Source organism: Harpia harpyja, chromosome 11, assembly GCF_026419915.1.
Source record: "Harpia harpyja isolate bHarHar1 chromosome 11, bHarHar1 primary haplotype, whole genome shotgun sequence".
NCBI lineage: Eukaryota > Metazoa > Chordata > Aves > Accipitriformes > Accipitridae > Harpia > Harpia harpyja.
In genome coordinates this window covers 42,746,181-42,773,475 of record NC_068950.1, presented here as the reverse complement: position 1 = coordinate 42,773,475, position 27,295 = coordinate 42,746,181, and the positions used below count along the sequence as shown (strand labels likewise).

Below are 27,295 nucleotides of genomic sequence, written 5' to 3'. Positions count from 1 at the left end.
TGGTTTGATTAAAAAAAAAAATATATATATATATACACACCAGTGGCAACTGCAAGGTTTTCTTGAAATAACTGAAAGAGCTATTACCAGTGGAACAGAGTAACACGTGCATGTCCATCTCAGCAGCGCTGCCGAAATCCTCTGCTATGTGTCTTAGATTGTCTCTCAGTTGTGGGGTTTTGGTTGTTGTGGGTTTTTGTTTGGTTTTGGGGGGGGGTTGGGTGGGGTTACCTTTGTTTTAAAAATGATCATGTAACTCTAAGTCAACACAAGAGCCTTTTGCCTGGGTGAAAGCCAGGAGGGTGACAGTGATGTATATTTTTTTTTTACCTGAGGCTGATCATGGGTAACTCTGAGAAAAAGCTGAGTCTGTGGTTTAGAACTTCCATAGTACACTTCACTTTTAGTTTTTTAAACACTTTACAAAGGAAGGCATTTAGAAGTGGCCAACAAGATAACACAAAATATCGACCAGCTTGTTAAGACAGCATCATTCAGCTAGGACACACTAGGGCAGTGAATGAACACGAGGTTTGGTAGAAAAATGGCAATGTGACCATATAACAGCAGACTGGGCACGTACACATGATGGTCAAATCAAACAGTTTCAGACTGTATTTAATCTGATAGTTCCTAACCTCTGAGCAAGGAGCTTTCAATCACATTTCTTTGTTTTCCATCTGCAGTTCCTTTAAAAACGGTCAAACTGGAGTTACCAGCTCTTCCCAGTGCTGCATTATTAAATTTAAAACTGCACATACCTAAAGCTCAGATTCAGGAACCACCAAATGTTATTAGTTTGAACAATCTGCATCATCCATTTGAAAATGCAACAATTCAGTATTACATTGTGGTTCCTGCATGTGTTAGAAGCCAGACCTAGAACTAAAAATACATATGGCATGAAAAGGTACATTCCTCTTCGGTCTCTGCCTACCCCTAAGAAGGAAACATCTTGCTGACCTGCCAAAGCACTGTTTTTCTTAACTAGTTTTTTTTAAAGTACTGTAGTTGAATCAGGCTTATCAAATCGATTAAAAGGAGAATGAAGCAACATGTCCACAATGTACTGTGAAGATTTTTAAATAGTCCATAAGCATAAATATGAGAGTCTTAACTTCCTTAGCTGGTAAACTATGATAAATAGACATCTTTCCTTTGATACTTCTGGGATCAGCTTAAAGTACGTTTAACCCAGAAGTAATCTTTTTCCATCGGATCTAGTGGGATCTGGGTAAGACTCTGCTAGTTTTGATCATCCATGACAAATCCCTAAAAACAAACTACCGAGATTATTGAATATTTTTAATTACATCAATATTTTAAAGACATTTATGCAGTAATGAGATGTAATGTCACACTCCAACCATCTAAGCAAGCCCTAATCTGTAATGACTCTCTTGACATGCTATGGATTTAAGCTGTGACACCCCTCTCAGTGCCTCAGAAAAAACCCAGCATCTATTATGACTAAAACAATACAAAGCATTTGTTTAAAGGATGGGTGTTGGTTACTGAACATCTGCAGATCCTGCTCACTAGCTTCAAATTCAGTTGCATGCTTGATATCTCTGGAAGTCAAGGCCTAAATAGTTCAAAATCAATCAATCAATCGAGAGGGAGGGAGGAAGGGAAAGCGGTGTCAATGTTCATCTAGAGGTTGTGAATTCATGGTGGCTCTGGACAGATTTTCACTTCCATCCCTCCCCATCTCTTTTCACTACCAGTTTCATATAGATTATGGCAATCCACGATATAGCTTGGCAGAGTCGCAAAAACTGTTTGTGCAGAAGGGGGAAATAAAAACACTCTCATATCAAGAACACTGTTGTTTAAAGAAAGATATCCAGCTGCTGAAAGCACATACTTCATAAGGTTTACAAATCCATTCAACAAACTGGAGCTTTAATCTGTGTATATTTTGACAAAGAATAGTTTGGGACCATTATACAAATCAGGAATTAATGCAATGTTGAACATTTCTTGTATGGGACAGAAGGATGCAGAATACAGCATATAAACAGCGTTTTTCTGTGCTAAACAAAAACCATGCTCGCAGGTGTATACTTAGACTATCCGACCATAAAAACACTGAAAGACAAAGTAGAAGGGAATTTGTCTGCTACTGCTCAGGTTGCTGTCCTGGGCTGAGTAATGCTTATATTGAAGGCTATTGAAGGCCCTGCAGTTCAACGAAATGAAGCTGAATGCACTGATACTATCTATACTGCACGGCTAAAAAAATCACCTGCAAGCCAGAATAGTTCCCAAACACGGCAAGAGCATACCCGATTCGTAAACGATGTGCAACGAATCTGTTAACAAGTGGTAATGCTTAACAAAACCTGCCATGCAGTGTATTAGACGGTATTTTCTAAGGTCCGGATTTGAGCCGTGGGACAGCTACACCCCTCACTCTCACTTTACCAGCAGAATACCACTGTGATTGCAGTCTTCTTGAGCAAAGTGAAGGCACACGAGTGACAACTCTCACACTGACTCTGACAAAACAAGGTTTTGGCTGTGGAAGAAAAGGCAGACAAGAAAAGTTCATGGAGCCTCTTGGTTGACACCTTGAAGAACAGTATTTGTGCAGAGTGAATGGCTACTGAACAGTGAGGGCAAGACAACCTTATGGAAATTAGCACCCAATCTGAGAATCCACTTACGGAAAATACAACTTGTAAAATGTGCACAGCATGATCTACATTGCATTGCCTTCTATCTGAGGGAGGGGAATAGCCCTGAACTCTTGGGAAATTGGATCTCAGCTCCCCCCCAAGCTGTGGATATTTTTTCTGCTTGATTTATAACAACTTCAGAGACCCAGCAGGGGAAGAATATCACACTCACCCATCAGCAGAGAACACAAATAGAAATGCTAACGTTAAGAATTAAATTCAGTAAGAGTGACAGCTTAATTTTTAATCTTAAATGTCAAGAACTGCTATGGCAGAGACCCCAGGCAATGACCACATAGCACCATCCTGATTCAGCCTTTGGGATAAAGGTGGTAAAGTCAGCTTCCTATTCAGGAAAATCACTGACCAAGCGAACATTAAAAGCCTGCAGGACCATAAACAGTGGTGAGAAAGTCTCACAAGCTGTCTGGCTTTAGGCTTGAACTGCTCACACATTTTCTGCAAGTTTATAGCTTCTGAGCCAGTCTCTCTAGTGTGCAGCTGTTCTTCAGAAGGACAAGCAGCAGGTTTCAATGCATGTGCCCTCTGCCACTGAAAATCAGCCCCAGACTGTTATTTGCAAAGCTGGGAGTAGAGAGCGGGAGAGTAAAAGGACACAAGACATGAAGGAGGCTCAAACATTAAGTACCACGGATATTTTGATGAAGTTCTACCATGTAATAAAAGGTGGATCAGTATGCAAGAGGGGAGATTTCAAAAGAACTGGAGCACAGAAATCCCCACATACCCAGTGTTAACTGGATTTGACAAGGAAAAAGGTCTGAATTTTGGCAAAGAGGCTTCTTGCATAGTACTGAATAGTCCTTAACTACTGCAGATCGTTCACAACAAGCTATTTCTTTGACTGAGCTAATATTAACTTCGCTTTGAGTTTATCTTTGCTATGCTATTTCAGTCAACGAGATCCAGCCATTATTTTGATAGGATCAAAGGCACTTCACAGAAGTAAGGTGCACCACTGCACATTGAGGACTGCAATAATCATCGTAACAGAATGACACCGGGTAAGATAGTTAGAAATGAGTTATTTGAAAATCCCAGACCGTGTTTTCCAAGATATGCATTTTAAGGTGGTAATCATTAGACCAAAAAATCCCCCACAGTCCTGAGAGTAGAACCAGATCCATAGCTCTGTCCTCTAGGTACAAGGCTATCTCTACCACCAGAGCATCGCCTGTCATTTGACCTGGACCAAGAGAGCATTTTAAGGGGAAAAGGTGCCTGTGTCCCAGAACAGACACTTCTGAGCACACACAGACGACGATGCTGAAAGTCCAGGTCAAAACAGAGACACCAGATTTTTGGGAACCTGTGTGGCTGGGCAGTGCTAGAAAGCAGGCAGGGCATACCATTGGAATTACATGAATTTTACATGCCTGTATCTCAGTTTGGTCTGTAGTTAGGTGAACGAATCTTACAACTAACCATAATTATGTATTTGGTGTAAGAAATGAAGCTTTCTGCATGGATTCGAGTAGTTTCCTGAGGAAGCAGAAAAGCAAGCTACATATAAAACAACATTCAGGAAAAGATGTTTTCTGATTTAGTTGACAAGTTGTGTTTTCCTAAGCTAATATTACACATTTCCAACAAATTTCCTACATAGCTACAAATGTTATACTGAATTAGCATTTATTAAAGATAATAAAGCTACAAGGGTTTTTGTTGACTGCAGGATTACAGATTTATCTCTTTCCCAGGGCAAGTACAATATCATTAGTTATTTCCTTTTCAACTTTTATAATACTTTGTCCAGAGTAGTAAAATTGTCATTTCATTTTTACAGGCTGGTTCACAGATAAAGTAGAAATCAACTAGTTGCACAGTGTGTTTCACTGAAGAATTAGCCCCATATAAGAATCTCAGTAGTTAAAATAAATCCAGCTGCTGGTTACTTGTAGGCAGAGGAAATTACAACAGTTATGTTATGATCTATGATCTTCCATTCGCAGATCTAAATGGAATCTAAAAGATAACGGTTCAGCAACAAAAGCTGAAGGTCAACTCCAAGCAAATCACTTGACTTTTTAAAGGGGCTTATCTAATGCATCGTGCTGCGTATACCTCCTTCTAACACTCAAATATTTTGCGATTGCTAGCATTCACAAACCATTAACAGGCACCCAAAATCCGAAGCCAAACACTACTGTAATAAAACAGGCTATATAATGTAAAAATGTATTACCGTGTTAATGTAAAAATGCTTTACATTGCATGACACTGAAAAACTTCTCTACTCAAGGTCAAAACAAAAGGTCTGTTTCCCATTTAAGAACAAGCCCTTGCAAGAGATGGTGTTCACTTGCCAACTTTCATAAAAAAGATTAATCCACAACATCAATATGAATATAATTTTTCATACTAAAATACAGATTTATTTTAAGGAAGTGGATAATATTTGTATTACATTTTATAGGCCCCTATAGTTACATCTGGTCCTTATTTATTTAAATTTTATTCAGCTTGCATAATATTTTTGCTTACAGTTATATTCTCTAAGATCAGAAAAGCTAAAACCTGAAAATTCAATGGCACTATTCATTAACATTCCTTCGGTCTGCAGTCATAGACATTTGCAAGCTCTCCTTTGATTCTGAAATAATAAAACTAAGGTAATAAGATGTTTAGTGTAAAAATATATGACTTAAGTCAGAATGATAGAAAGAGCTATGTTTCTATGAATCACATGCCAAAGCAAACCAAAGTTTTTCAAAAAGTATACATGCTCATTTTAGAGGGAATAATAAAACACAGAACTACATATTAAAATGTGAACTCTCTCACTCTCATTATTTTATTAAATAAAAAAAAAAAGAGCATTTACAGTGTACAGTGCATAACACAGGTTATAAAGAATGCATAAGATCCTGAATGCATAGGACACAGGAAGCCAAAAGCCAGTGGCTTCAACCAGCAGCAAGCAAGATACTCCTGAAGACCATTCTGACATGTCCTACTGCTTTTGTATATTGTTAGCTTAAATTTTATGGTTGATTTACACTCCTGGAAGACACCAACTTCTTCAAGCAAGGCAGTGCTACGCAAGCTAGCCATACAGTCAGCTAAACCCTTGCCAAAGATCCATCAAATACATGATTTGCAAAACTTACTACTCTAATTCCCATTTGTGATAACTCATGTACAAAGCAGTTTGTGTTTTTTCATGCTGTTGTAAGCTAACGTCCTTCTGGAATTATGATGAATCCACCAAGTTCATTTTAACATTATCCAACCAAGTGTCAAAGCAATTCCTCACAATTTCAAGCTAACTGCATTTAGCACTCTGTCATTAAATTGCCTTCTGTTTTATAAATGTGGGTGATGGTTAAGAAGGGATTGCATTTTTTTCCTCTCCCAACCGCAAACTTCTCCTCTACAATACCCAAGCCATGATTAAAAACTTAGGACTTCTATTACCGTTTTTCATTCTATTGTTCCATTCATTGTGCGATAGACTTAACAGCAACAGTATCTATAGCCAATATATTGCTGAAACCCTCCCGAGGCCAATATCTTGCTTTTCATTTGTAGTTAAAAGGTAAGCATATTCCACTAAACCAGTTTCAGTCTTAGCTGCACTTGATGACTGTCTACAAAGTTGCTCAGACCTCGGCTGTCTATATCTGATGAAGTTATTTTTGCCTGAATCTAAATATAACCGAGATGGGAGGGAGGGAAGAAACCTCAACCAAGGGAGAACCTATTTGTTTAGTAAGACAGAAGTCACATCAGTCCTCCTGTTTAGGTAGGTCCCCACTGCTGACTGCAGCACAGCACAAAACAGAGATATCAGTCTTGGCTTCAGTATTAGTAACAGCCTGCTCTTGGCAGCATGGAGATCCTAGCAGGGTAATTAGCCCTCACAGCTCCAGGGGCAAACATCGGGTCTTGAACAGCTGCAATTTAAAGTCACAGTTTTCTTGATTATTCCCTTGCCCTTCCTTAACAGATGGGGTTTATGCAAGGTATGACTCACCTGGACTGACAGAATGAATCTAAATATTCTTCTGTCAAACTGCATCCCCACCATTTCGAAGCTCCCCCTGCTCCGCCGCAAGCCAGAAAGCCTTCTGGGCTAACCGAGGTGATTAGAAAAGCTTTTTCCTCTCTGACTCCGGCGTTACCAGCTCTCACACCAACTAGTGTTAGCTGAGCGCAGGCATATTCTGTTACTTTTTGGAGCATTGCTAAAGTGTTCCAGTTCCCTGGCTTTGTGGATCACTTTATTTTACAGATGGAGTACCTTAAAGTTTGTTAAGTGCCTTAAAAAAGCTTTTTATTAAAGTCAGCTGAAAGCATAAGTAAAAAAAAAAAATTATTTACCAAATTCAAAGTAGACAACCCAGTATAAAAATTCTGCATAGGAGTTTTGCTGTTGTTTTCAATAACAAAGACACAGGATAAAGTACGCTTCTTTTCTTCCTTTCTATGTAAGGTTCAGATAATGACCGCCTTCTAGTTACTCCACCTCCAAAGAGCCCCTAGGTTAGTGCTCCTGCAATCTTTTTTTTCTTTCAGATAGTAGGTGCCTCTTCAGTGCTTAACTGTGATTTCAAGCCCCAGCTGAGCCTCTGCTCTCCTCTCCCCCCCCAGGGTTTTCTAACTCTGCCTGGGGGGAATGTCCCTGTACCAGCCTCCACCAGCCTTGAAATCACTGAATCCCCTCCGGCACGTCTGAGCGTCTTAATCACCCAGTCAGCAAATACAGAGTCAATAACTACGAGTAATCAACTCAACCATTACTAAATTATTCAGCTGGAAGCAAAACAGTGCTCCCACCTACTAAGAAAATGTATCTTAGAGTATATGCTTTTTCCATGTACTGCCAGGAATAAAATCCCCGTAAATTGACAATCCTGTTTTATAGAAAATGGCTCATTGCAAGTTGCTAACTGGACAAGACATCGCAGCATTCACCCACTCTGAGGTGATAATGGGGTTCAGATGATTTAACCCCACATGCAATCTGGAGGAGTACCAGGACGCCCTTTTTTTAAACAATTCCTTGATGCCCCGTTCTCAGATGATTTAAGAAGAAAACCTCTTAGAGACTTTCTGGCAAAACAGTTTCAGAGGAAAAAGCCCATTACTTGAAACGAAATTATTTGCCTTGAAAAAACTTATGCAGAATGCAATGAATCAAAAGCAGAATAACTGAGGAAAATTCCCTAAATTTATGGTGGACAACTGGACTATCTGGCGCTGCCAGTCCTCTAGCCTGCAGGGCCAGTTATTCTTCCCGGACCCGTGTGGTCCCAGCCTGTGCAGCCTTGGGCCAGCTGGCCGTGCCAAGGCTGGCTTGCGGCCGTGAACGCCCAGGTCTGAAAGCTGAACTCCACGTCTAAGAGTCACAGCTTGTCCGGGCTCAGAGCCGGCAGCCCAAGGACGAGGGTGCTGCCCAGCGCGCTGGGGTTTGCAGAGCCTGCAGCTCGCAGAGCTGCACCGCCGGCGTTGCCCGAACAGGTCTGCCACGTTCATGAATCCCGGGTGTCCCACGGCTGGAGCGGTTCGGGCGTCCTGGGAGCACCGGCAGCTGCCGAGTGACAACGACACCCCTGTCAGGTTTATGGCTGCTGTTAGCAGTGGTGGAGCTGACAAGCATCTATATACAATTCAGCAACCGGGGGGACGAGAGGGGAGGATGGTGTCCTGGGGAGCAGAGTTAGAGCCTCAAACCTCGTTTTGGGATGTTTCTGAAAACACTACTTTTTTTTTTTTTTTTTTTTAAATTCCCACTCTGAGGTTACTTTTACAAGTTTGATTGGACTACCACCAAAAAAAAAAAAAAATCACAAATTGAAAGCCCTGTACTTCAGCCAGCTCCACTCTGCAGTTTAATTGCTTTAAAGCAGAGGCCATGTGTTGTGTTCTCTCAGGGGTACATGGGAAGGTGAAATGAAAGACAGTGAAGAAAAAAATAAAAATAAAAATCAACCCTTAGAATAAAATAAAATAGGACTGCTTAAGGGCTATAGCAGTCTAAAGATCAACAACATGAAGACAGCTCTCAAGGACAATCCTTCCTTCCCTGTGCCTTTTCTACAAGCATGTCTTTCCAGCTGATGCTCTCCTGCTCCCCTAAGCACATAGCCACAGTCTTTGCTTATAATACATGCAACTTGAAAGGTTTTGCAAGTTTAATGGGATGGACATCTTTTCGACAAAAAACATTTCACAGGGGTTAAGACATCACTTTCCAACCTCCTGAACAAATTAACCTCCCGGCTCACAGGCTGTATTTTTCAAGTCTCTACTTGGTGATTTCTGATGAGATTCCTAAGGTTATGACTTAAAGTTGCACTCCATATTTCATTTTGAAGCAGTGCATCCCTTTAGCGGGCTGCCAGATTTATTATTCCAAAAGCTGGGACTGTACATCATGTCTTTAAGAAAGATCCAAAATATTCTGAAGTGAGCTTTCCCATCACCTGCGAGCTGCTGTTGTGCATCAGTGTTGACTACCAGCACTCAGTTAAGCATTTTTAGATCAAGTGCATTTTAATACCACATGGATGAGGCCCTTATACTCTTGCCATAGCCATCTTAGATTTGAGAAATTCTACTGAGGAGCAGCCTCCCTGTATCCCCTGTACTGATAAATTACTTCTGAGATCCTAGGAACTGGGGTTCATATTCTTCATCGTTTCGTAGGCACTTACACTCCTGTGCAGGTACAAAATAGATACCCCAGTAGTAAAAGGAGGGAGAAATGGGTGTTAACGCCTTGTTCTCTCAGAGGACAAAAACGTTGAAGAAGTCTCTGCAGCTGTGCAGCACACACAGACTCTGCTCCTGCAGATTCACCCCATTCTGCCATGCCTTTTCCCATCCCTGATGGAGCACATTTCCATGGTCCCGTCGAGGCATCTCACCTCTACCGTCTGTGTGCGCCACCTGAACTACAAAAGTATAAAAGACAGCATCCCTACTTCATGCCTGCATAGACAGGCTACAAATGGTGCTATTCCCATTCTTTCTGACTTTGATCTGACAATTCCCATTTCAAAAATAGCTAAAAAACTAAACCCAAACTGCTGAAACCAATTATAGCTTCATTTTAATTCCTCTGAACTGCAGAAAACAGTGGGTCTTGGATACAAAATTTCTGCCACATGAGACCTTCAGAACTGATGAACTTCTATGGCACATAAGCACAAGTACATAAGCAGTGAAGCTGTAAGACAAATTTATTTTGCCTTTTTTAAAATACAAAAGATATCCATCTATATAACTGAGTTAAAAATGAATGACAGAGAGCAAGACAAGATAAATCACTCAGCTATATGTACCTATTTTGTTATATTTCCTCTCTAATCCATGAAACTCAGAAAGACAGAAACTTTCCTGCAATCCTGAGTAGTATTTTCTTTTACTCCTCCTCATTATGTTATGTGAACTTCGTTTCGACCCTTTAACAAAAGGTTTTCTGACTTCATGACAAGAAAAGGAAGGCATCAAAATAATTTGGGGGAGATCAGTAGTACAAAGTAGACGGAGCAATGATGATCCCACAAACTAAAGACACAACTATGAGTACCTGTTTTAAGGAGAAGGGTTTGCACACACCGTTTTTGGATAAGCAAGTTATGGAGAACCCCAGAGAGGGTCTCTGCACATGGTAAGCTATCAGATTAGACTGTGGTCTCACAAAAGCAACTTGTTTCCTATGAAACAACACTGTTTGCCTTTGAATGAGCAGATTCAGATATAGGAAAAGAAAGAGGGAATCATTTTTGTAGGTCCTGTAATGTGAGGATCAGAAATGTGGGAAGTCAGACTTCCCTCCCTTCATGAATTTCAGTTACTGCAATCAAGTGCACAGATTTTTAAAATAAATTCCTAGGAGGACACTTTAATAAATAAACTAATGAAAGTATAATACTTAACCAAACCCATTTACTCAATTTAAAGAATAAAATCCTTTGCATTTTTCATATCTGCTCTGTAAAGCAGATATTTATAATTTTCATTTATTTATATTAAAACCTCTTGAAAGACATATACCAGATTGCGTCTGACAGTCTGCCATGTATTATTTCCAAATTCCAGTTAAATGAAAAAGCAGAGATGACTAACGCTGAACTTCTTATTTGAATTTACTCAACACTGAGGAGCTTGACAAAAAAGGGACTGGGTACAAAATAGCACATGGCTGGACAGAGTGAAAACCATACAGGATGATTTAAGTCTTCAACATAACTCAGATCTATCTCCATGTGAAACAGAGCAATTCATCCAAACTCTACATAATTGGAGACTTGGATAAATGGGACCAAAAGCTGAACCTTTGCCAATTGCAGCTTTAATACTATAAAAGATACAGCCTGCATTTTGCAAAACAAAACTTTCTCTTTCCTTTCGACTTCCTCCAGTTTTTTTTCCCTTCTTTTTTCTTGGTATGAAAAAGGATTACTACATTGCAACTGACTGTAGCTGCTGACACTCACAGGACTTCATTGCTTAATGATGCACCACCATGATATTTTTGGGAACAACTGCATGTAACAGAGCAGCTCTATTGCCTTAAGTGTCTCTGTGGCAGGGGATTCAGGAGACCCAGTAAAGACACCTCTGCAGCAGACTTGTTTACTGAAAGAACTGAATTTGACATTTAAAAAAACCCAATCTGACATTCTGTTAGACTGTAACATAGCATCTCTTAAATGGAAAGTGGAGTGGGAACAGCAACAGCAGAGGCAGAGAAGGGTTTAGCATAACTAACTTGCTGAGTTTACACTTGAACTGATACATTTTAATTTAGCTGAGGATAATTTTTTTTAAAAACAGCATAGCCGAGAGCAAGATTAAGCAAAAAGACACAGAAAACAATAAAAGATTACCTTTGGTTTACCTCTGTTCAGCAAGGGCTTTTGCTGGCAGTGAGATAAATCACAGTTTGTTTAAACAGCTACTAAGCATTTATGCTCTCAAGACAGAGGTGTTAACCTTGCTGAAGTAGCTCTACCTCTGTGACACTAATTTCTAGTCCAATCATTCTGGTAAGTTACCTGCTTGAAACTCTTAATTCACAACGGTTAAAAAAAATGTTTATTTGTAAACTCTGACCATAGCAGAAAAGTACTCCTGAAACACAAACCTTTCAATTTAAAAGGAACAGAAAACAACTGATCTGATACAAGGCAAAATTATCCATTTGTTATTGGAGATTGTAGTTCCTGGTTTCTCCTCCCTGTACTGAACAATTAATTAGAGCAATTACAGATTAATGGCATCATTAGTCTCTATGTTTTCTTTCTCTTTGTCTCCTATTCTTTAACAGAGACAGTAAATATTGGTTTAACAGAAACTCACCAGTGGAGTGTCTTTGCCCCCGACGATGCTGAGTCCTAGGCCTGACCGACCCTTAGATATCTCTATAGTCATCTCCTGCCCCGGAACTATTGGACATGTTGCTGGATCCACAGGCAATGGAGGTGGAAGAACACCTAAGAACATGAAAAGGTAAAGAAATAAGTCACACTATTCGATGAGAAAATGAAAACCATCAAAAGGATCATATGAGAGCAACTAATTAAGCTCTCGTATTTTGCTCTTCACCTTTGCCAATCTAAATCAAACTAGAAGACTACTTTGACTCACTTCTGAAGTCTCTAAATCAGAATGACTCTAGAGTTCTTGGAATAAATGTTCAGAGTAAATGTCTGGGACGACATCTAATTCAGTTATAACCTATACAATTCAGATCACGATGGCAAGGTGTATTCCATTCAGGACAGATAAGGCCATGTTCCAGCACTGTGGAATGGACAGGGTGTCCCAGGCTGCCTTTCCTTCTATTCTAATTAGAAAGAGAAACAATGCCTTTGTACATAAAAGTCAAGAAAAACAAGCAAAGACACATTCAAGCTCTCAAAAATTGTAAAATGAGAGAAAAAATATGAACACTTTATAAAATAACGTGGAATAGGTCATTGGATGTTCAAAGAAAAAAAATCTCAGCAAAAGTTATCTGGAAAAAACCCAGAAAAAGTCCATCCTGGGTTAGGGTACTAAATATACACTATATTGGTGGAAAAAATAACTGGTTCATACTACGGCTGGTGACTTCTGCCTCTGGAGAAAGATAAGTAGGTGCTGGCACCAGGGGTATCTCCTGTAAGCTGACTGGTACTTTTCTTGAAGATTTGGATTGTTTGATCTGGTTGAGGACCTAAAAAGCAAAGCAGAAGCAAAAGAGATCAGTTATCAATCACAGAAAGGCATGTTATGTGTTATCATTAGTTGTTGATTATTGTACCTTACTAAATCCACTAAGTCAATAGAAGGGAAACAAGCAATAAGCATAGATGAACTCAAAACATTCTCTTCATAAATAAATGGAAAATCAGGATGACCGGATAACTGTGCTTCCAGAAATGCTCATGAAGGAAGTAGGGACAGGACTTCACCTTTCTCAGTTGTTCCTCTCATACCAAATAATGTGGGTTTGTTTTTTTTTTTTTACTTTTGAACAGCAAAGAACATCCTTGACATTAGACTGTGTGACTATTTCCACATACTTAAAGAGAAGAAAGTTTTTTAAGTTTCCACCAAGAAAATTATTTTAATGTCTCCCCAATTAACCCATTACCCCCATAAATCACTCAATCTTCAACTAGATCAAGCCCCCAGAACCCCCCCTTATTGGTTAACATAAACAGACATACATTTTCCGGGAGCTGCTCCTCCATTTCCTGCTGCTCTGCCACCACTGATTTGTCAGCTTTACATTTCACATCCTAAAAAGTCAAAAAAGAAAGTGAGGTGTATTGAAAATGTCTCATGAGCTTAAATAAAATATCCTCCAAAACTCAAAATGATGATTCTAGGCAAACACGGATATTTCTTCATGTAAGTACATTTGTAGCACAACACAAAGCCGAAGCCCAGAACTTGAAAGAGGAAAAGCTAGTATGAATACAGGGAATATCAGGAATTATTAAAAACACACCCAATGGTTTTGAAGGCATACAGCATAAGGAAGGGATTTTGGGGGGAGGAGATTATCACACATGGTCTACATTGTTCCTGAGCTATATGAAGCTCTAAAGCAGAAGGAAGCGTGTCCTCTGGGGTGACCAGCACAGCAATTCCCATGCTGTGTGGAAATGTGCAGGTATCTGTGCGCCGAGCCTCTAGCACACAGGTAGCTATACAGACCCCTTGGTGCCTACAGCAGGAAGGGCTTCAAAGTCATCTGTTCTCTCCTTCCCCCTCCCTTTTTCAGTAGTCCTCAGCAGCACTGAGCACGCTGCCAGCACTTAAATAAAGTAACTGCTCAAAATGCATCATCCAGCCTCATTAGAAATATCTCAAACAATGGCACTTCAATCACGGGCTCCACTTGTATCCTAATTTCTTTCCATATCCTTGCAATACACTAAAAAATATTTTTTCTCTTCTACTTCTACAACTGCTTCCAGATAGTTACAGTGTCCTCCCCTTGTTAGCTCTTAGCCGAACTTAGCCACTTTGATCACGGTACTAGATAGTTATCAGCCCACGTTAAAAAAACCTGATAAACAGCCTAGTTTTCAGAAAAGCTGAGTACCAACTTCAAAAGACAACAGAGATATTCTGCATCTCAAAGGAATTTCTAATTAAGATGACAATTAATATATTAAAAAAAAAAAAAGTAAATCAAATTTTAGGTAACCAAGCTTGAAAATACTGGCCTTGTTTCCTGGAGTTTTATTATGTTAAATCATGCCAAGCCCCACAGGCTGTTTTTTCCTGCATTTTTCCCCAAGCTTGCGGTAACTATACAACTGTAACTATTATCCAAATGGATAACAGGAAAAAAGATAACGTGGTGATCTCATTGTATTATCAGAGGTGTCAGGGGAGAAATGGGAAGACTGCTTTGTCATTTTATGAGGGATTGTTTTAGTGAGCAACGAAAAATTATTTCATACTTCCCTTTTTCATTCTGACATGTGACTAAAATCTGAAACTTCATCTTGCACATCAACAAGTAAGCACCAAGCATCACCTTGAAATCTCTCTAATCTTCTTCATTTAACTCAGACTGTGCTAGAGGTACCTGAACAAAATAAAAAGATTTCCAGCCCCTCAAGCACTGAACTGTGCACTCAGCATTTGTCATAAGCCTGTGACCCAACTCATTCAATCTAATTCAATCCCCTCAAACCCATCCAAAAGTATTTTTATGAAGCCCCTTCTCCTTGCCAATGTTTCAAGGACATGTTTTCTGTTTGTGGTAAAGATAGATTATTGTTCCAGGTTAAAATCTTTGAAGGAAAATGAATCCATTCTCATATACCAAACATCAGTTTAATTATCCCACCTACAGGACACTGAATTACATACACACTCTGCCAGGACACTAATGATGCAAGGTGCTTCAGAATATGCACAATGACTGCTCAAGCCATTTTCACCTTTGTAAAGTTAAAAGTTTCGAGAACATCTCAGAGCCCCATATATCAATTCTTTTCCAACAACACCTTATGGAAAGCAAGATAGCTACAGTCCTCAGAAAACCATGACCTTCTATGAGGCCACCTCAAACGTCAGCTAATAAGCATGCAGACTTTGCCTAACACTTCCATGGGCTGCAGTTCAGAAATAGAGTTGTTTTCTTTCCCCCTCTTATCATCCAAGTCTACAATGATCTCCATTATATAACTTTATACTTTTTGAAGTGATGAAGTGACAACAAAAAGTATCTTGGGAGAGACTGACAAATTTATCAGCAACAAATTAATAGAGAATGATGTGAATTTTTTAATTTTTTTTTTTTTTTATTACAGCTGTCACTTGGTGAGACATCCTGCTCGTGCTTTGAGCTGTACATACTTGTGGAAGATCTCTGCTGATAAGCACATACTTTTATTTACTCAGTGAACTTGTTGACTTTTACATTCCTGATTTCTCCTGATATGTGACTGAGAAATTCAGTAACAATGGTTAAGTAGCACTAGGCTCTAGTAGCAATCATCATGCTATGAAAAACAAGGCACTATTTTCTTTTGCCTCAACAGTCACTAGAAGACTGCAAGAGAAATCTCTTTTCCTCAAAATAACGAGCTGCCTTGTGCTGCACTGCAGTGTTAAAGTCTTAAGGCCAATATAACTACAAGCCCATTTCCTTCTGCTCAGAAGGGACTGATCACAACCATCAGCATTTCCAAAAATATGATACACTTAGAAATATTTGCCATGTAGTTTTAAAATCCTGACTGAAAGAAAACTCCAGAATTATGAAAATGGCTTTTGCCGCTATTTTTCATCCATTATGCCTCTAAACCAAGGGTTGGCCCAACTGAAGGCATTATGGAATGAGCAGTTGGATCTATAGGCATTTGAATACTTTTCTAAATCCACCTCCTAGCCCTTAACTTTTCAGAATCTATTTATCTAATGGAAAAATCAGTGAGTCACCTCTAAGCAAATATCTATTGAATGAAGGCAGGGCTACGCAGCAGCCAGAAGAGTGACACACTCACTGCCTCCAGGTCTCGCCAGTGACCCGGGACAGGTTCCTTCCCCTCTGTGCCGCAGCGGGGTTAATAATACTGGCCTGCTGGATAATGCGTTTTGAATTCCAAAGATAAAAAGTAGATTGTAGCAGCCAGTTGCTGTTACATGAAGAATTTAAGTGGAAAGATGAGATAACTGGGTATGGACAGTGGGAAAGAAAAACTAAGTATTATACTGATGTTCTCCTCACCTAGAGGCTCTCAACAAACCCATGCTTTTGTCTTCTCTTACCTTTCTGCCATTGCCCTGTTCTGGACAAGTCTTACCACCAATGCTCTATCTTTTTCTTTTTTTGACCTTTCAGTCTAAAATACTGTAACTTCTACCCTTTGCCTCCACAGTTCCTTTCTTTCTTGCTTCAAGTTTGAAAAGAAGCTGCCAATATATTCTGGGTTCCCTGTTGTTCCAGTGGCATCTTCCCATCACACCTATCTTGGATTGCTGCAAATTTAATTTTTTTTTTCCATTAAATTTGCGCTTCCTCTAATACCTTTCAAAAAGCTGCACAGCACAATATTCTACACCAAGGGTTAATTTTTGTACAATGCATTTTATATATTTTTATCCACTTCAGTCTGTGAGCAGTTTTTCACATTACCTTGTAATCCCTCAAAAGTTTCTTGCCAAGATGAGCAAGAACAACAATAAAACCAGGTGAATTACAGCTGTAAATACATACAATAAAACTCTGATTCATCTATATTCCAGCACATCAAAGGAGGTTTCTGCACAAGGCTACCAAATACAAATAATCCAACTTCTTTGCAATCCAGTAGGAACACAAACCAATCCATTTTACATGGGTGGTTAATTCTGATGCTTGAGTAGCACAAAACACTTCCGAACTCTTGGAGTTCATAGACTCGTTAATCAAATACTTACTAGCTATAGAACATTATGTATATTCAATTCATATTTGCAAAACCCAGGACACTCTTTGCAAAAGACATGATGGAGCAGGAAGAAGACATCTAAGAAAAAAATAATCCAGAAATGTCAGGTTTCCTTAGCTGAGGACAGCACACACAAACTGTGCACGCATAGCAAGTCTCAGCCAATGCACTACTTGAAAAAGGAGTAGGCTGTTGGACAAAAAGACTCTCTCAGCAAATTTTATGTACCTCTAGGTTAGTCACTCTTCAGCATGTTTAGTAGTTTTCCATTTTAAAGTTTTAACACGGAGTCCAAAAAAAGAGATTAGAGCTGCACCCTAAAGGACTTTCAGATTTCTGGTAATGCACAATCCTGACATATTAAACAACAAAAAACTCCATCTGTATCAATGAGAAGTTCAGTATTTATTACAGTGCACGCTGACAGTACCACATTAAACCAGAAGTTATGGGCTTGATGTAGAAATTACTGAGAGTAACTCTATAGCTGTGTTATTCAGGAGGCAAGACTAGATTATGATAATAGACATTTTGGCCTTAGAATTTATGAAGCTATGAATATAAATAAGAATATGATTTACAGACTATGCTTTTTTCTGAATTTTGTCACACATGGATGGCAAGAGTAGAAACTCAATCCCCTCACTGAGAAAGAACTTGAGAGGGCCAAAATGCTACATAAAAACTCTTATCTCAATATTTTAACAAATTATACTGACTGCTTAGTTCATGAAAATGGTCTACGTATGTAAAACTAAGAGCTTGATTCTGCTTTTACATGTACTGGATATTATTTGACAAAAGTGTACTCCAACACAAAGGTGGAGACAAAACAAATCATGCCAATGAGCCTCCATTTTCTAAGCTCTAATCATGATTAAATATCGCTTTAAGTCACTTACAGCTTTGTTGGATTCCTCATCAGTCAAGCTTTTCATGACAACTTCCAAACTCGGGTCTTCTTCGCTGCTTGCAGGTTCAGTGCCACCGTGATCCTAGTAGAAAGGATTGATAACAGTTTTTAAACAGAGCTATGATCCCCCATAATAGCTAAAGAAAAAAATTAGACAATTTTACCTTTTGTTTTTCTAAACAAGTAGCAGCATGAAAAAGTAAAAAGATCCACAATTAAAGCATCCTAATGTCAGGAGTCAAATAAGCAATACAAGTTTTGAAAGACAGACCTTAGTCTCCACTTGGCCGGCCCGAAGCACTACGAGGCAGTCCAATACTAGCAGTTAGGCGCAGATCTGGCTCAACTTTCAAGGCCAGACTAATCCCTATCAACTGTGAAAACTGCTGAGTTTGTATTAAGAGGCCTTCTCCAGACTTCTGTTGGGAAGGAGAGTCTCACGTATGCCCAGCATGTTAAAGGAAGCCCAGTTTCCTTCCTACGATCTGAACAGATCGGTAGCAGCAGGACTGAGTCTCCACCCTGGAGGAATCGGTAAAACCGAAGCTGTTCTGGTTAGACTCCTCAACTTGAAGTGCAAATGTAGCTTCAGGATTCAGGTACTTCTGCACATTACTGTGAGAATACCGCAAATGACATTCAATGACAACTGCTGGAGAACCAGCAAATGAAGGGAATGGCCCAGAAGACATAAGTATTTTCACCAAGATGTGCTCCAGAACTTTCTCCTGCATGAATTTTTTCCCTTTCTATAAAGGATTCCCAACAAAAATGGCCCTTGAAACATAAAATAGCACCATACTAAGTAGAAAAGCTTGTCTGATCAGGATTTTATGGTATTTTCTCTAGATAATAACTAGCATATATTTAAAAAGCATAAGCTTGCAAGAAAAATTATTTCCTTCCCGTGCCGACAATTAAAGTTAGGATAGATAGGAAATGGCATCTTTTCAGGGAAAAAGTTAAGGTAGAATTTAAAGGTGAGAGCATCACTAATTCAGTTACATGTAAAATTTAAGGTGTTAATTCTCCTTCCCTTTTTTAAACCAACCAGGTCCTGACTCTGAAAAGATTTTTGATCTATTATTTTGATTTACTTTATTTTAAAATAGTTTTAATACACTTAGGCCTTTGATACACATTTGGAGCTGTCCTCTCTTGCAAAGCAAAATGGACTATGTGCAACAAATCAAATTTCAAGATCTTCAGTCCTAGAAGCAAAATGATTTCTGAATTTTCATTAGACATTTTACATTTAAGTGCACAATGAGAATTACACAAATGTCTTGACTGCCACTTAAGCAGGTCAAGTACCTCTGCATTTGTACCAAGGCTCACTCTGTTCAGTATTGCAACAAAATATCTCATTCTGTAGCCTTCTCATGAATGAAACTTTTTTTTAAACAGATATTTTACAGTAATTAATATTTAATATACATTGCTTCTGGTGGCTTGCCCACAGTATTACACCACAACATAGTCTTATCCTGCCGGGTTGCTCCATGCAATGAAACAAGACCCTGTTTTAAGGCATATTTACTGTTTATCACTTTCCATATTAAAATACCTTAATGAAGATAGAGATAAGATGAAGAAAATTAACACAACGGTACATGGTAACTATGGCATCCTGATATTCTGTTACGCTAGCCAGGCTATTTAATGTGATCCGACAAGTTTCATGTACAGTGTATGTAACACACAATGTTAAATATTTATTTGGTATTTCAAAGATATTTGAAGATATAATGCACAGTTAGTTTTGCTTTATTTAAAGGCAGGAACAGCTGACAAAGGAAAGCAATGTGAATTTCTATACAACAACAGTATCTTTCGGTTACATTTGTTTTATATAAAAAAAAAGATACTAGCTAGAAGTAAAAACTTGCATTTACTTATAAAACAGACACAATGTAAATAGTAAGAGCTTGCCATTAATGCATGAAACTCAACCCACAAGCATCTACCTCTAAAGGCAAGCATTGCACATGAGGCTGAGCGATTTGGTTTCCACATGCTGGTAGAGTCTAATTACAGTCATTTGAACACAGCACAAAACGTGCCTAAACAAAGCTTCATGGTTCATCCTGAAGACACAGATATTAAACAAAGCTGGGAACCAATGCAGGTATTAAAGAGTCAACAAAAATAAAAGGAACTTGGGCTCTGTACATTGTAGAGTAATTTGCAATCCACCAGCTACACCTGGGACATGCTGCTTTTATGGAGGAGAGAACAAAAAGCCAAAGCACTGTCCAAAAATGACTCAGATCCAAACAAAAACTAAGCAGCTCTTGCACTGTACAGCACTATGCCTGTATGGAAGTAGCCATCAGTGGTGATATAATCTGGAAAGCAATAGCAAGCGTGCGAACAGGAGATTCATCCAGCGTTACCTAGCATGGACCAATGCTGTGGGATCACAGTAATGCTTATTGAAATACCAGGAGTTCAATACACATGAATTTATCAATTCAAGACAAGACCAAACCCCAATTGAATTATAAAACATCTTTTGCTTTATTAGCTCAAATAGAAATAGAATTAAAAAGCAACAGCAAGGCTAACCATGTACTTTATCAAGAAAATTTAGTTACACCATATTGAGATGTCAAAATGATAACAATGTGGTGACACTGCAGGGATTCATGGTGCACAAGAGAGAAATCAGTCTACACTGGGGCTGAGATAGCAACTATAATGAAGGAAAACATTGGTAACATTACCACACTAAGGAAGTTTTTGCATTGGAAGATTGTATGCTACAACACTGTGTACACTAGAGCTCACTGCTTAAACAGCCCTTGTCTGCTCCTACCAGAAGAAAATGAGCAGGAATGAGAGAGTCCGATGCTGGGGCACAGGACAAAGTGGTGGACCAGGGCTCTCAGTTAGGCTGGGATTGTCTCAAGGGGCTCTTGTAATGCAAAACATGTACACAGTGACCTCTTTTACTGTAGCTAGTTGCTGGTCATCCCTACTTCATTTTTAGAGATACTGATGGCAGGGTATTCTAGGGGAAAAGGAGCTTAGAAGGTGGGAACTTTCCCCTGAAAAATGCTCATTTCTCTTCTGTAGGAGTATATGCATCTTCCAGGCAAAATATCCTCACCATGACTACTCTAACCAGCTGAAAAAGGAGCAGGATAGGAGATGGAAAGGCTTTCATTTGGAGACTTTTCTTCCTCGTGTACAGCAATAACCTGTTTAATACCTGTGGTTAATGCCATGCCAGCCCTTTCAGTAATGATGAGATCAATAAAGAAGAGACAGGAAAATATGCCTATTAGGTCAAGTTCCTACCCAATGCATTTTATGATTCAGGGTTTAATTAGACAAGGTGCTCAAATTTATAATGAATTGCTAATTATGATTGATCTATCTAATTTAGTAATCCCTAATTAAAAAAAAAATCCATAAACCTTACCTCAATAGAAGAGTGGGAGCTGGAAGGTAATGGGAAAGGAGTAACAGCCATCTGATTGACTGCATCTTCACTTCTGTAAAACAAACAAGCAACAACATATTACACACTAAACCATAATGGCCAAAATTCTCTTTTGAGTTGGTTTTGTCCATTAAGAAAATACTCTTACTAGCCTAAAAAGTAACTGTTTCTTACCAGAAGTTACAGCTTAGAAAAGCACTTCATTTTTGCTTTTGTTCTTTGCTAGCAAACAGATTGCATCCCTTCTTGGGACCACAGTAGTTTCATTTTGGACATACTGACATCACAATCTTTGGAAATCTAATTTTGTGCGGATTATCAGAGGATGCCGTTGGAGTTATGGTCCCTACACATCAATAGATGTGCTAATACTTCACTAGCCTCTTCTAGTAGCGTCTACATTTGTAAACTGCGTGTTTGTAGTGTAACATTCACATTACTCAAATATAACAACTGTTTTACTACAACAGATTGCTTTCTCTTTTTTGTTCATATTTGCAGTGGTCTTTTCTAAAAGATTCAATGTAAAAACTTGGAAGAATTTTTATAAAATGCAGGAAGAAGAAAACAGATGAACATTGATTCCCCTACATATAAAGTGCACTATTTTTCAAAGATACTTATTATGTATGGCATCTTTTCCTCTATCCTCTTTAAAATGCATTCCTAAGTTGACATCTGATTACTTTGTAACTTTCAAAAGCCTTTTTTTCTTTATTAAATAGCATTCTGCCTTGCTAATGTTTTTCCTTGACTGCCATTTAAAATTATTTGGCTTGTAGAATTAGCTCTGCATTTTTTTGGCCTCTGTAAAACCGAACCAAGTAAAATACGACCTCAGTGATATTGTTTAAGGCAAATCCGAGGCATATGAAAAAAAGACTCAAAATTTTACTTCAAAACCTGTACTAATGCACCTCTTTATTTTGGGGGTGAACAACTCTTACAGAACACAGAAGCCAGGAACATGGTGCAAACCCCATTTTGCTGAAGATTCAGTACTATCACACAGCCTCTGCTCACCAAACATGACAGAGGAGGTATCAGTAATACTGCTGCTTTGCAGATACAGATCTTGAGATGACAGGACATGGCTTCTCATGCAGTGTGTGTTCTGGGTTTGATTTCTGGTCCTATCTACTACCTTCCAGGTTACTGTAACACAAGCAGAATTTTTTCCTCTTTAATTTCTAGAATAAAATATTAGACTAGTATGTGTTTAAAAACATTTTACAGAAGTGCCTGAAAGAAAAAAGTCTCATTTTATCCCTCAAGAGTTAAGCACATGAAGCTAGCATGTTCTGATCACTGAAAGACAACACTGTAAATCAATAGCTCGCAGCAGAGCAGCATATGGGAAATTCAGTCACAGGCATTTGAAATGATAAATCCTGCAGGCAAAGGTTGGTGAATTCATTTACTTATCTTCAACCAAACAGCCATACAATTCAAAGGAATTGGTTCTGTGCTGCTCATTTTTGTACTCGCTCCCAGCCTCTCCTCTTGGCCCTGCTCAAAGCCTTGCAAGAGTCAGAAACCATGCTAAGATCAGAACCAGAGTGGCCCGTGATGCAGAAACACGCGTGCACAGGGCCAAGAGAGAAATCTGAGGAATGCACAGAATCAAGCCCATGAATTTCATAAGCGTTTCACAATTTCCAAGTGCATTTTACCCCGTAAGGCATATTAGGCAAGGACATTTTTCCTCCTATCTTCATGAGACATCGATCTAATTATATTGCTTTTCTAACCTATAAGAATAAATCAGCAAATGTAAGGTGTCTGTCTAAGAGACCCAGCAATTTTTACTTGACTGTAGAGGTTTATCTGACAATAGTTTATGTGAAGCACAAACAGCATGAAAACTAACAACGCTCCTGTAGCTTACAATGCATGCTGCATACCTTGAGTTAGGAGCAAACTTGAAAATAACACGGTATGTATAAACCTTTGTAAGAAATGTTCTAAAAATTGCTAGACAGAAGCTTCATGATCAGCATGACAAAGTGGGGTGTAGTTAATTATACAAACTAGTTTCTACTTCATATATACACACAACAACATGGGGTTTTTTCCAATCGCTGGGCAAAAATCTTTACACAATTTTAAATGGATGGCCATTTTTATTCCAAGCAATAAAAAACCACTTACAGCAATTCCCTGGAAAAAAAATGCAAAAAATATAAAACCCAAGGTTACGAAGTGTCACAACTTGTAATCTCCCCTTGCTAGGACTCGTACATATTTAAATACTTTAATGCTGCTTCAAAGGAGAATGCTTCAAAGCAGAATCAAAGTGGGAACATATTTTAAAGTGACAGATCTAATAATAAATTGCTCTTTCTGCTCTCCACTTCCCTAAGTGTCCTCAACGAAAACATGAATTTATTTACAACTAAAGGGAGCAATCATTTTCTTTTGATGCAGGAGCAGACAGCTTAGAAGTCTGAACAAAATATTCAAACTACAGTGACTGCAAATGAGCATTCAATGTATTTGCCAATAGTTGCTACATAACCACCTCCAAGAAAGCTGTTCTCAGTTACCAGTGCTCAATATTGCTTGAGGTTAAGATGTCTAAACCCTTCACAGTCAAGACACAGCTTCATACTCTCAGGGTCAAAGCAACACACAATGCAATTCATACAGCAGGGAAGCTCAGATGCTCCCCCTCCATATCTCCAAAAATGATAAACATCCACCGCTCTCGTTCCAGCTCTTGTGCTGGTTTGTATAAGACACTGGGACAGCAGCCCGCCTCCTTGCTGAGCTCGTGCTCTAGAGAACTGTTTATATTTCATCAGTTACATATAAACTGAATAGGGAAGGAATTCATCACTCCTCCCACAAATACTTTTATTGCTTCTAACCTCTCAGGATGAGTTTCTGAGTGAAAATGGGAATTAGATCTGCTTGGAGGTTAAGAGTGCCTATTGCTTGTACCAACATCACTACCAATAGCTCCATATTGAAGAACAAGAAGCTCTCCTCACTGCAAATGTCACAGGAAGCAAGATCAAAGCAATATATAAGTGGCAAAGACTCTTCAAACTTTAGAAAAGCTCATACCCTTTCAGATTTATTTGATTAGATTGCCATACTTTACTACATTTTACTTCCTTTCTAGTCTAAATAGGACCCCTGGACATTCCCCGTCCTTTCTCGCTGACCAGAGAGAAGAAGTTCTGATGCTTTACTCTACCTAACAACTGCACCTCCGATGAAGGGGGAGATGTGCAGCTTAAGCAGAGACAAATACAGTTATTGTTGACTAATAATTAACTACCATAACACTTGGCACAAAAGAAGCCTGAAGAGAGCAATATGCAAATATAAATCTACAGGGATTACTCATTCCATGCTGCAGAAAGTAAGCCTGAAGGGAAGTTAAAGTTGTCTGCTATAAGGCTTCAGCTAGGCTGCCCTGCAATGCTGTGCTGCACCTATCAGAAAGCTGTCTCTAGCACATTGGAGGAATGTCACACACAGCTGGAATGGTCTATGAAGCATTCAGAAAGTTATCTTTCTAGAGACGATAACCAGAAGTCACAGCCTCAGCCAAATTCAGGGGTTTTTTTCATTTGCTCATCAACCTCAGACTTGTAATTCTTGAATTCAGGTTCCCTGCCTCCCTTTGAGGACATTTTCCATTTCACTTACTCTTCTGCCTCTCAGGTTTGCAATGGTATAAGCTCACTGTCATGAAACACTAAGAAAATCCTTCTGGAGTATGCCGAATGAGATTCATTACCTGCCTAAAGCAGAGCTTCTTGTCTAAGATAGCGTCCAAACTTCTTCTACGATCAGTGCAAAATCAAGACAAATCCCAAACCAGATCCACTCAGAAGGGCAATTCATCCCAGCACCTAAATGACCTAATTTAGGACAGGATAAACTGAATTGCTCTCTGGAGGTTCCTGACAACTGTTCACTAATCACAGAAGTCCAGATGACTTCTAGATGTCTAAACTAAGGGAGATGAACCTCCTGCCAAACTATCTGCAACTACACAGTTCATCAACACTAAAAGATCATTTGACAACAGCTTTGTAAGGGGTTGTGGATGCTTTTTGGGAATACAAAGTACACCAAGAATCAGGAGAAAAACCCAATTGCTTGTATGCAGTTGCGTGACATCTTAGTTGGAACAGATCTGCAGACCAAGTGAATGAACAATGTTTGCCCAGTAACCCTTAGGACTCCCACTGCTTGTGACACCAGGGCATAAAGTCCTGCAGATTAATGAAAATTTATATTGTCCACATCCTGCTTGTTAAAAAAAAGAGAAAAATCAGGTCAGGATCTCGTATTTTCTCATCTTTGTTTTCTCTCTAGAAGTTCCTTTGGAAAAGGGGAGCTGCAGGAAAGTTGCACACTGAAAAGGCACTTGGGATTTTTCCTTCAGCTGGGTCAAGGCAAGACTTCTGTATTGTGCATCTTCTTGAAAAATCTCTCCTACTAACAGCAAGAACAGTCTTGTTCTCCATTTCCCCTCCATCCACTCCTAACCATGTGAGAGCCAAATGCATACAAATATTTTAAATGAACAACTAATATTCATATAAACTGCAGCTTAGGTCATCAAAGGTTTGAAAGAGCCCAAATTACTTAACTTCCTCAACCTTGCACTTGTTCCCACATGTGTATGACAGCAAGGAGGAAACAGCTCTGAAGAAAACAGGAAAAGTTCAAACTTGCACACACAGTGTCTGGCAAGAGCTTATTTTTAAAGCTTTCCCACATGAAAGAAACTAAACAATCAAAGCAAGTAAAAACAGAGTTTATACTATTAAAATATGACCAATTATGTAAGTTAGAACAAACTTAAAGCAAAAATAATTTATAAAGCATGACAGTATTTGAGACTTTGGCATATAACACACAATGTTACTTATAGAGGCTCTAAAAGAAGAGCAGAAAAAGTCACAGCAATGGAGAATGTTAAACAGCACTGACAACTGGCTGACCCAGCCACTGCCATCACTCTACCAGTCCTCAGAGTATAAGGATCTCTCTCCTTTGCACATCACCATAAATAAGAAGAGATCAGTCTTTACAATTACACCTAGAAACAGAAGGAGGGGTTAGGTGACAGAGACTTGTGGGCTTCACTGAGAAGCTACAATCCCATCACCAGAAAGCAATGATAACAGAACGAATGACTGCAGTGTGGGAGGATGACTCTGGACAGCTAACAGATGGTATTTAAATAAGCAAAATCCTACAGTACTTTACTCTTAAAGCATTTCTCATGTTTCATCACAGCACAGGACAATTTTCTTTTAAGGAATGAAGGTATACCAAAGAATGAATCACAGAACTGAACACAATGGGATGATGGTTTGAAATCAGTGGCATTCACTTTGATTCAAGCACTCAAACTATATTTGATCTGCTTATTATACCGACACTGAAGCACCAAAACAGATTAAAGGCAGTTAATTGAGCATGGAAAAAACTCTGAATTTGCTGAATCATAAAATTCTCACTGTAAAAGAGCATTCTGATATAAACTGGATTTCCTACTACAGATGCAAAATCTAATTATATTGTTTTATTATGCATCTTAAAAGGATGGACTTATAATGCATGAACAAATACCACAACGGATACAAAACCCATTCTATTTTGGGAACGAGAGCACAGAGACTCCTACAAGAAGCAAGTCCCTTTCTCTCGTTATTACCTGGCTACTTCCTGTTGTTTGGAGACTCAGACGAAGAATTTCAAAAGCCAACTAAGACCTTTACATGCCCTATTGCCACTAACTTCCATTAGTGCTTCCATAGCAAGACTCCTTTATACACCTTGGAAAGCTGCAGTCAAATTATGATTT

The 27,295-nt window shown here is 39.0% G+C and overlaps 1 protein-coding gene across 6 annotated transcripts in view; it reads right to left on the bottom strand.

The window, feature by feature from the left end:
- Window positions 1-27,295, bottom strand: part of PATJ (PATJ crumbs cell polarity complex component) — a 157,317-nt gene that overhangs the window by 22,925 nt on the left and 107,097 nt on the right. For all 6 annotated transcript variants that reach the window (XM_052802451.1, XM_052802452.1, XM_052802446.1 and 3 more), the window contains 5 exons: window positions 21,439-21,511; window positions 18,001-18,093; window positions 13,370-13,441; window positions 12,756-12,873; window positions 12,015-12,148 (listed from right to left, as the gene is read on the bottom strand). In XM_052802451.1, the coding sequence (XP_052658411.1) occupies window positions 12,015-12,148; window positions 12,756-12,873; window positions 13,370-13,441; window positions 18,001-18,093; window positions 21,439-21,511 (490 nt within the window). The remainder of the gene's footprint in view (window positions 1-12,014; window positions 12,149-12,755; window positions 12,874-13,369; window positions 13,442-18,000; window positions 18,094-21,438; window positions 21,512-27,295) is intronic.